We start from the raw sequence: 11,296 nt of genomic DNA, 5'->3' as shown, positions 1-11,296 counted from the left end.
TTCTTTTCAAACTGACTTATTATTATTACACAAACACAAAAAATGTACACACTTTTCAACATTAGCCTCTCTTGAAATTTTCTGACGAAATGAATAAGACCGAAGAAAGGCGACGGCATTTATAGATTATGCCTGGCAACGTGCGAAAACGAGTCGCGGGCCGTTGCGACAAGAATTTTCCGTCGAAAATGCGTTGGGAGAAGTATTGAATCTTTTCAACTTAGCTTGAATGTTCTCGGCAACAATTGCAATGACTTTAAAACAGCTAATTAAGCGGATTTATCAATTGATTTAATAAAAATAAAAAAAATCATGATTTTTTTGATTAATTTAAGTAAATCAGTGATTTTTTATATATAAAAAAAATCAATTTTTGTCCAACACTGGTTATGGCCACTGGTGATATTAGTGATAGTGGAGGTGAAGGCACCAGTCAAAAATCAAAAAAGTAAATAAAATATTTGGAAAATTATAAAAAAGTATGTGAACATCTGCCAGAGTTTACAAACTGGATTTCGAAGAGCAACAAGGGATCACAATTTGTAAAATGCAAAGCAAGAGATAATTTTATTTAATGCAAAGAAAAGTGTTTAGTTCTTGAAATTAGTAATAATAATTTTATTAGCAATATGTATGATGAAGATTTTATTTATTTTTTGTGTGTTTATTATTTTATTTTTGTTAACAATGTGTTAAGTAATGTTTAAAGAAAAATGATAAATGTACCTATTGACTCTTATGTTTATTTTAGTACTGCTGTAAGTTCATAAAAGTTGAAGTTTTAAAAAACGCGCCATTTTATGGAGCCCTTAGCGATGAAAGAAAAATTGATCTACCGATTTTTACGATACCTACCGAAGTGTCGAGCTTTTCTACCGAAACTCGATTCTCGGACCTGGCAACGCTGCAGACATACGACGTAACCCTACTTTCTGTAAAACAATATTTTTGTTTAGATTCTTAAATTATTTACACTATTTTTCGGATAAACTGCAACTACAGCCATGTATTCTAAAGCTAAAGAAATTGACGATGGCCCTGCTGAATTGGAATCGCAATTTGTCCTCAGGATGCCCATGGTAACTATGTTTTATTTTTATAACCTCTTAACATGAAGAACATGCTGTTTTATGGGGCTGCATGCTTTTATTTGGGTTTATTTGCATGGATTCTGGCTTTTAAAACTAATTTTTACCGTTAGGAAATACAAAAATCAAAATTGAATTGATATTTGCCCGTGTTTCTTTGAATTATGGTCGCCTTTTTCATGCTCCATATTTTTGCTTGTTTTCATTGCTTGCTTTGGAGCAAACATTAATAGATGAAGCTAAATATTCATAATACCGTTGTTTGAAAGCAGCATTATTTTATAATGATCCATGATCATAGAACAATACTTATTATTAGACCACGATTACTGAATGAAAATAAACAAGTAGGGCTAATGTTATACTCACAGATTAAAGTCTATATGTATGTATAGGAGGGGGGGCGGATAGGGATAAAGTATAAATGGAGAGATTCATTCATAAACGCATAATCAAGTCTCGGTGACATTTATTTTGTCCCTCCTCTTAAACATATGGGAATGGGTCACAAAGGGGGAAGAGTTAGGGGCGGATCCAGCTTTTGAGCCAGGAGGGTCAAGTAGTAGAAATTCAGTCCTTTGTTGTCTATGAAATAAGAAAAATTATGGAATAAGTGCGAAATTCAAGGAATAGTTCTGAATTCAATCTTGAGGGGTTGAAAATGTGGTCTACAAATTATTATGAAAAAAATCCTAACCAATCGTGTAGTGCAAATTAATTTTGAAATTACCGTGGGTGAATCTCTCGGGGATTTTCATGTGTAATGGTAATTTGTTACTGTTCGCCTACTGAATCAGAATTAATTTATCAGAATTTTGTGCAAAAAGTGGATATTCTTCTATCGAGCCAATGCCAAAAACTAAAACTCCCTTTTTGTCTAAAACATCCATTAACGTGTTAGTACGAACGCCAGTGATACCACCAACATTTTAGTTTTTATTGGAAAATGTGCTCCCTCGTTGGCAGTTATCTTTTGAAATATTTCGTTCCAATATCCATGGCCGTTTCCCAACAATTAATAATTTTTATTTTTTTAACCAAATTTAAAAACCCTGTGTTTTCTTAACTTTAATTAAGTTTCCGCTCAGGAAATAACACCACTGTTAGTCGAAGATAATAATTCTTAAATCCCGATTTGTTTGAGAGCAACATTGGCTTCTATGGATCGACGAATGAAAATAAAATGAAGAGAAAAACGATAAAAAATTGATTGAAAAATAAAGTGGCAGGGGTAAAATTGGTACTCGGTTGATACCGATCGATATATTTATCAAATAGTGATCAAATATGGCTTTTGGCTTGCATTTTTAACATATCGCAGCAACTAAGTAATTTGCCTCTTTTTGGTCTTAGGAACCCAGCAAAGCCCTACGAGACACTCTCCGTAATTGTGAAACGCTTAAGGACCGATTTAACATAAAAATTGAGAACGATATGAGACATGCGGAAGTCCGACTTGACCACTGGCTTCTGCCGGGCAAAGTGGTTGATTTACCCACTGTAATAGAGTCTCTCAAAACTATTGATGGTAAAACCTTCTATAAAACGGCGGATATTTGTCAAATGCTGCTCTGCAAGGAGGAGGAAGATCAGGTAACCGATGAGGAAAGCACGCAGAAGAAAAAGAAAGGTACGTAGGGTATCACAGAGCAAGAGGCTCATTTACTACGGGTAGTAATCAGCAAGATATATTTTTATTCCTAAAATATAAATATCAAATGTAAAGTAAAGCGAGTAAAAATTGTTACTATTTATTGAGGAAAACATGTTTTTCTTCAAAGAGTATATATAAACTGTATACTAAAGTTTCTTAACTTATTTAACTTGTAGTAAAGTTACTTAACTTAAAATACGAATATTCAACTTATACATTACCCATTGTAAATAAAAATATCTGTCTGTTTTTGATTAACTAGATTCGAACAAAGTTGATAAAAAATATCTATGGCCCCATGGAATCACTCCACCAGCAAAAAATGTCCGGAAGAGGAGATTTAGGAAAACTCTTAAAAAGAAGTATGTGGAAGCACCGGAGATTGAAAAAGAAGTTAAGAGACTGTTGCGAATCGATAACGATGCTGTATGAGCAATATTAAGCTATGTACCTATTCGTTTTAAGCACGTGCTTTATTCACAGGTCAGCGTAAAATGGGAGGTAATTAATGAGGATGATGAAAATAAAGTGAACAAAGGAACGGTTTTGATCAAGAAGGAAGTGCTGGATCCTGAGCTGCAACCCAAACTAGCTGAGGACGATATTTTCGGAGGTGCGGTAAGCGATTCTGAAGACGAAGATGCTCATCTCAATGTTTTGGATGTGATCGATGAAAATAGCCAAAATTCCGGAGAAGATAGCCATCTAACGGATTCTAATTCGGTGCTGGTAAGTCTCAGTTTACCATGCATAAATTATGACTAGATTGCAGTTACAAAGTTCTGTCGATGCTTTTAAAATAAACCAAATCGCAAAACAGTGTAGTTTTAACCAAATTTTTCTTTTTTATTAAATTATACGTACTAAATCCCAATTTTATTTTTCAGAACACTTCAGACCAGAAATTGATTACAGAATTTTCAAGTGAAATGTTCGAAGCGTCACCAACCATGCTGCAAGAGGTGGATTATTATGGGCAGATGTCTTCAAACATGAGCTTTTCCGAGCCCAGTATGTCGTTTGCAGAGCCAAACTTAAGTCGAGGTGTGAAGTAAATTTTATAATGCAAATTTAGAAGTTATGAAATTGTTTCCATTTCAGGGACAATTGAAGGCAAGTTGGAAGAACTTAATGCGAAGCTCAATGCTATTAAGTCAAGGCGAATGGAACAAGAACTGAAAATAGAGAGTATAGAAAATCTCTCTTTGAGGCAACGATTTCAGGGAATTGTTGAACAACTTTTGCAAGACCAAATTGAGAAGGAACATGATATTTATCAGTTGCAAGAGTTGCTCAAACAACTGGACTAAGCGTTTAGCTCTAACAAGTAAATATTAATTATTAAGGGGCTACTAATTAATTGTGATCTTCATACAGATTTAGTAATTTCTTTATACATTCACATAGAAACATATACTTGATTTTTATATTGTATTCCATATTTATATTGTTTATTCTACATTTTTGCAAACTTTCTCAATATCTGTAAATTTATAAGAAAACCCATAATTGGGACTTATGTATAATTCTACATTTTGCGAAACAACAAATTTTCGCTTCCCATTTTAATTGCTTGTAATTGAATTGTACGGTTTATTCTACTTTTTACATAAGAAAACGAAATGAGAATTAAAAGTAAATCCTATAGGAATATGACTCGGAAATATGAGGTAAACGATATGTTTTGTAAATTACTGTAATGAATGTAATTCTAGAGCGAAAAAGTAAACATTATTAAGTTATACTACATATGTCTGTCTACAATTTTTTGAACATATTGAAATTTAACACTTTCCTTTATTCCTGCCTTTTCGATGTTTTTGGCTTGATTACCTACTACTACTAGCTACCGGGTTCAGTTCGCCGTATTATATATTAGGAAGATGGAAAGTTTTTCTGGCGCCATTAAAATTAAGCGATGATTAATAGGGCTTTTTCACACCTCGGCCTGCCGAAATTAAACAGACCCAAATTCGGGTCATGTTTGTTCTTCGGCAAAAAGCGGCCTGTTTTGGGTCTACCCTTCGAGTTTGATTTGTATTCCGAAAGTTTAAATCCTGTATACAGGGCGGTTTTTTTAACTTTCTTCTTTAACTTGTGTATTTCGTTTGTTGCAGAGTTGTATTTCAGGAACAGCGCCACGCGAAAAGTAAAATTAATCATTCCATCCTTTAGAGTTCTTATATACAAAACCTTAAATGCCAGACTCCCAGCTTGATTAATGTCTATTTCCATTTTTATCTTTATGAATCCTGGGTTTTCGCTTTGGAAAAATGACATTTTTCTCTTTGCTTTCATTTATATAAGCGGTCTAATGCGAATATCTTTTTCACTTCGGCTTGGCGCGGGGCTAAATAAAACACGCATCCCTTCATACATGTTTTGTTACATTTTAGCGAAATCACTCTCGACTCTTCCATTTTAATTAAATATTTAGCCGCTTGCAGTTACAAAATCAATTTCAGTGAAATTTAAGAGCGGGATTTACAAGTCCCGGTTAATTGAAATGCTTGTTGTTCAACTCGCCGCCCGTTTATCAACGAAATCTTTCGAATAGATTTTTTTTCGGTGCCCAATCAAGTAGACACTGCGATTGCGATTATAGCTCGAAATGTAATTTCAGTCGACATCAATTTGACTTCCGGTTAGCTTTCCGAAGATTAAACCAACAAATCGCCAACCTTCAGATCAGCGTGCAACGATATCTGGAAATGGAGTGTCGTTTCACCAAATCTTTAGTATTTGAGTAGCAGTTAGACCAGCCAAAACTCTTTTAGGGCTGTTAAGTTTACTTTGTTTGAATATAGCTTTTCTAATGCTTATCCAAGTCTGATTATTAATGTAGTTTTGTGCAAACTTTGCAGTTAAGAAGCTATGGGATTTGTAGAATAAATATGTGCATGCGAATAAATTAAGGTAGATTATGTCTTTGTTAGTTTCTAAGTCGAAAAGCGGTCTCTAAAGCTAAAACTTTGTTGGTCGTTGAGCCATTGTGAAAAATTACTTTTTATCGGTCAGATTTCAGTGAAATTCTTTTGCGGGGTCGGTTTGTCCGCAAAATTTTATGATATTGGGCCCTATATATTTTATTCCCTATATTTTATTGGGCTTAATATTATCTTGACGTACACGCGGCAATTTTAGGCAATTTGGCCATTGTTCGATCTCGCCTTCTGCCCGGAGAAAGAAATTTATGGGGGAAGCTCGAATTTCGGCCAATTTTCTTCTTTATATGTTTTTGAAGGCGATTAAAGTTCTGCGTTCGCCATAATAATTAAGATTTCTTTCGTCCAAGCCAAGTGTATTATCACACATAAATATTACTTGGAGAACCGTCGGGAATATGGCCCATTGTGCCTTAATATCAGTCCATAATCCATTTCCCGAGTAACTGCATAAATCAATATGAGCGAGCCGAATTCAATCGTACTCTCAGGTATTATTCCGAATTAACTCTGCAGTGTGGACGGTATAATTTCCGCAGACTGTCCATTCGAAATTTATTGACTTCAACAAAAGCTGAATTCGCAGTAGAATAGAAATGGAATTATGTCGTTAGGTTCCGTTGTCGCAATCCGGGTTTAAATTGAAAACTGCAAATTGGGTGACGAGGTTTAATACAATTTTTTTTCATTCGTTATTGCTTATTGTCCTTTCTTTTTTTTTAATTTGCACCCCAGCTTGGAAGGAATAGAGCTAATTCGCAAAGAGAGCGAATTGGGTCTACATAGTAGTCACACTAATGAGATAATCTGGTGTGGGTATAGGAGATTTTCTTGGCTTCAATTGGTCTTTTTAGAGCAGCTTTAATTAAAATAGAAATACACTTGAAGAAAGTCCACTGTTTATTCTATAGTTAGTGCGTTATTCTTTTGCGAAATTAATCCATTCGTCCTTTCAGCTGGCACCTTTCTCGTTCAAATAAATAGGATTTCCCAAACTCGATCTATAATTGCTATTCTGAGAGAATACTCATTGAAAGCTATTGGATTTAACCGGGAGTTAAATTAAGTTAAGGCCATCCGAACCGTTAGATAAATACGAGTAGTTCGGAAATAAAAGAAAGAAAAATCGGGCTCCGATTTGTTGATTGAGGTGCTGATGCTAATCTAATTTAGCGACATTGCTATAAAAGGTGGAACATGAATCAGGCCCGGAAACTTTAAATTATTGGAAATGCCCACGAATGTAATTGAACATAGGAAGCGCATTTTCAACTACTTTATTTTCTTTTACTTAAGCAGCAATTAAGGGCAACAAAACTCCATTAAACATCAAAATTTGATACGAATTCGGGTGATGATTCGGGAAGAATTCAAAAAGCGACTATCCGGAATTAACGGTGTTTAAATTTCATCCGTCCCGGCCTAGAAGCCCGAGTATTCAAAGGAATTCATTTTATATTCAAAACAAATTCATATTCAAAACTTGAACATTTTTTTAAATTTATTTAATATATTGGCCTGTCTATAGAAATCGCGCATACCAAATATCGGCCCTCAAATCGCAATATTTAATTTGCAATAAACAATTAAATTTGTGACCTGTTGGAACATATTTATTTCAGCTAAGTTTACAAACTTCTTACTGCTACTTACTCTACGGGTCCTTAGTGCTAACATCGCTAGAGTAAATTTGTGACCGCAGGCTATTCATTTGAAACGACACTAAACGTGCGGGAATGGTCGTGACGTCATAGCGCTAGTTCGTTCCATCGAAAGGCAATACGGGAATACCGTTTGTCGTTGAATTGTCTGGGTGTTTGACTGTTCAGAATTCGTGTTGTGCTTCATTAATAATGGAAGCAACACAAAAGCAATATTACAAATGCTGTATGGTGCCATTGTGTCGTAGTACAACTTTTAAAACGTCAGATAAGCTATTTATTCGTGTACCACGAGATAAAAGCCGGTGTTTAAAATGATTAAAGGTTAAAGATATATACGCAAGGATATTTCGGAGAAGAATACTGCCCATGTACGTGAAGATCATTTTAACGTAAGTATAAAAAACAGATTTTATTTTGTCTATTGTATAACAGGTAAATACTTTGAATTGGTATTTTGTTTGCTTCTCGACTGCATTATAGTAATAGTAAATAATCACCTCAAAAATAATTAATTGCTATACTAGACGGTAAAAACGTACAAGTATCTGCGAAGAAAAAATCTGGTTTTATCGTCGTGCATTTACGTTAAATACCTACTATTTTTGTCATACAATATTAATATTAACACATATGTTTATGTCACTTTAATATTATTAATTTTTTCTAGCTGGAAGAAGATATGGATAACTATGTTAAATTGAAGTTAATGGGAGGTCTGAAAATAGTGAAGGCTAGAGTACTGCACTACGCTACAACTTGCACCCATCCTACTGCAGAAACTCCATAAGAATACCTGCCCGATCTGTAAATAACGTTTTTTTACTTAGTACATATTTTTGTACTTAACATTGTTATTCTTAGTAAGTAACTAAGGATATATTTAATCATTAACGCTCTATTTTGCATCAATGCCAAATCACTGTTAATGACACACTTAATGATGTTATTTAATGTTTACTAGCATGAAAACAATACTTTCTGATTTTTTTGTTGAATCACTTACATTTTGGTCAATAGGTTTCATTTGAATTTTGAAAATTAGAGCCAGTAAAACCCCAATCTAACATTTTATCGATTTATATCAGTAAAACTATTGACTATTTTATCTATAAATATACCTGTCAGCTTTAACACTGCGAACTTCAGCAAGAGTAAAACTTTCGGTGTTTTTAATGTAAGACGCCACCATAAACATATCCACTAGTGGTAAAATGGCACATTGTCCTTTTACAAAACCTGCGTCAGTTATTTTGAAAAAAATCTTTTTTGCCTAATACACTATATACACGTTTTAACAACAATAGCAATACTGATGTTGCATATTTACATGCTTCGGATTGCAGACGCCGCGGCGACGAGCCGTTTGACGTCACAACTGGTCCCAGCCGATGACGGCGCGTTACAAGAATGATTTGATTGATACAGTTTTTAATTGCTTTTGTTAATTACATATAAATAAAAAATAAGTTTTTTAGTCAAATGTGGTGTTTTTAATAGTATTAAGTTACGTTTGCGAGTAATATTTTTCAAATAACATTTTTGTGCCAGTTCCCGCCAGGTTGGTTAAAGGATGGTTTTCTGTGCGGAACCCAGTAATAACCACCTCGCTTCACAACCTTGACATATTTTTTGGCTAAAAAAGAAAAAGATATTTATCCAGAAACATTTATTAAAATCCATTCCAATGCGGTTGATATTTTCTTGAGATGGTTTAATATATATGTTATTGAAATACTTGTCGTGCGTTCAAAATATGCTATAAAATGATTTTGTTGCTTATCAGCTGAAGCTAATGTATTTAAGGAATTCGACTTTTTTAGAGTTCCAAGCTTTTTTCGTTTGAAATATTATTTGCTAAGTTGAAAATATTCAATTTACTCTGACCGTTGCTTCAGTTTGTCTGTGGTCTCATCTTCATTGCCTGTTCGGTTGTCTCAACTGTGGTGGGCTTTCCTTGGTTGCTTTCAACAATCCATAGTGTGTGTAACCCAAACAAGGCTAAATTATCACTGTTTGCACAAATAGATCGTTAGAATTCTGTTGGATTATTTGCATCCGCCGCCTTCTAATACTTTATTTCCGGATTGTGACTTTTACACTGTGAGAATGTTCCCTTTATCGACCTATCGTTCCTAGGTTGCGATTATATTTTTGGTTTCATGCAACTGCAACAGCATGAGCTGCTTAGTCAGGCAAGGCTGCATCCATTCATTTAAAGATATTTCATCTTCCAAAGCTGCCAAACTAAATCAACCTAAATCCAAACTAACGCAAACACAGCTACTTTCAAACTATAAACGACTTCGAGCTAGGCCACCGATTAGACAGAGGCAAATTCGGTCGAGTCTATATGGCGAGTGAAAGATCCCTAATGAAGGCGGGGCCACAGCATAAATATTATAATTTTTATATTATATTATAATCCATAATATATAATATTTACGCTGTGCCTGAGCCGAGTGCAGAGGCAGATTATGAGGACTTTGAGAAAGAAGACCCTCACCACCAATGTGTTTAGATTTTGTTCGGATTTCAACATCGAGACTCACTTACGGTAAGTGTTTTTTATTTTCATTTTGCTACCGAAAAAACTTTTGGTCTGGTTTCACGACTCGCATCTCATCTACTCATTTTGGAATATGCCGACAAAAGCTAGCGATAAGGCACCAAAAATTGACGAAACTCTCGCAAAATCTCTTGCTGACCATCACCGGCGATATAAAGTTGGCGGTTTTCGGATGATCTGTACACTCGCCTCGATTTCAGGGGAATATAGCTCAAAGTGCGTTGTGAGGCACTTTGGACTAAGCGCACTGGAGCAAACACTATGTGAACCATTGGTGTCCAGGTACGCCCTCAATGGAAGGGAAAGCAATCTATTGTCGAAATTGCCTTTTTAGGTGTTCTGCGGTACGATTTTCTGCATGGCAATTGACAATCCTCCGTTTGAGGGCAAGGACCAGAAGAAAACGTAACGTCGCATAATAAAACTCGATACAGTTTTTTCCTTTGATAACTTTAACTCTTACGCTCGACGCTCGAGGCGTGATTAAGTTAAACTAAGACTAAGACTAAGTATCGGTTGTGTTTGACTGTTTTACACTCAAATGTTTTCGGCTGATTGTCATCACGAGCGATCGTCGAGTGACTCTAACTGACGCCATGAAGCACCCTTGGGTTAAGGAACCTGAACTTAAGAATAATCCTTAATAACAATAATATATATTTATTTCGAAAAAACTTATCAACCAAATCGGTCTGTCTGTCCTTGCATTTACAGTTGTATGGTGTGTTAAGGATTAAAAAATTATAAAATAAAAGTTATAAATCTACCAAACTAACCTAGTTTTAATCGAATCTACTATCTTAAGCTAGATTTGAACTTACGCAATTCGTTGTACTTGATATTGCTACAATTTATTGCGGCTCTCAATGACAAAATTAAATGACCAACTTAACAGCGTTAAAATTGTGTTCTGGCTTTATCGTCCTCAGCAGACTAAAACTAAAATCATAAATTCCAGTGTGTCTTTAAGGGCTTCACGACCCGGCTGAAATACCATTTACAAAAAACACCTTAAATACCTAGTGTGAACTAGGGATGGTTGGTATTTAACGTAATAAAATAACAGTGTTCCAAACGTGTAACTTCTGAAACCGTAGTTACAGCTAACCGATTTAACCGGTTATTTTTGGAACCGTCTCATAAAACCGAGACAGTTGTGTTTACTTCGCACCAGCTACAGCCGTTTGCTGATTTAAACCGTTCTTTTTGGAACCGTCTCAAAAACCTGAAAAAGTGGTTCGCGTCAGCACAGAACCTGTGCGGCATCGTTGAGCGCTCTATCCAGTTGCAGCAGTTTCAGGAACCAGCGAACATTTGTTTAGTTGCTGCGATGATATAATTCAGCAATTTTAGTCGATAAGCATTTAGTTTTCTGACGT

At 35.1% G+C, this 11,296-nt stretch overlaps 1 protein-coding gene and 1 long non-coding RNA gene across 2 annotated transcripts; both read left to right on the top strand.

The window, feature by feature from the left end:
* The first annotated feature begins 835 nt into the window (after nucleotides 1–835).
* On the top strand, nucleotides 836–4,486 carry LOC109533410 (transcription initiation factor TFIID subunit 7). The gene is made up of 6 exons (XM_019898722.2): nucleotides 836–1,079; nucleotides 2,442–2,718; nucleotides 3,005–3,168; nucleotides 3,226–3,471; nucleotides 3,630–3,786; nucleotides 3,844–4,486. Exons 1-6 carry the CDS (start codon nucleotides 1,005–1,007, stop codon nucleotides 4,050–4,052), a joined length of 1,128 nt encoding a protein of 375 aa, XP_019754281.1. The 5' UTR covers nucleotides 836–1,004; the 3' UTR covers nucleotides 4,053–4,486.
* Nucleotides 4,487–9,247: 4,761 nt separating this feature from the next.
* On the top strand, nucleotides 9,248–10,688 carry LOC125502492. Its single transcript, XR_007280241.1, has 3 exons — nucleotides 9,248–9,451; nucleotides 9,526–10,199; nucleotides 10,252–10,688. It is a non-coding gene; the product is annotated as an uncharacterized LOC125502492 (long non-coding RNA).
* Nucleotides 10,689–11,296: the final 608 nt, after the last annotated feature.

The sequence above is a fragment of the Dendroctonus ponderosae genome, unplaced genomic scaffold (genome assembly GCF_020466585.1).
Source record: "Dendroctonus ponderosae isolate FM_Combo_2020 unplaced genomic scaffold, Dpon_F_20191213v2 Dpon_F_20191213_1, whole genome shotgun sequence".
NCBI classification, from domain to species: domain Eukaryota; kingdom Metazoa; phylum Arthropoda; class Insecta; order Coleoptera; family Curculionidae; genus Dendroctonus; species Dendroctonus ponderosae.
Note: the sequence above shows the minus strand (reverse complement) of the source record. Positions and strands in the feature narration are given on the sequence as shown.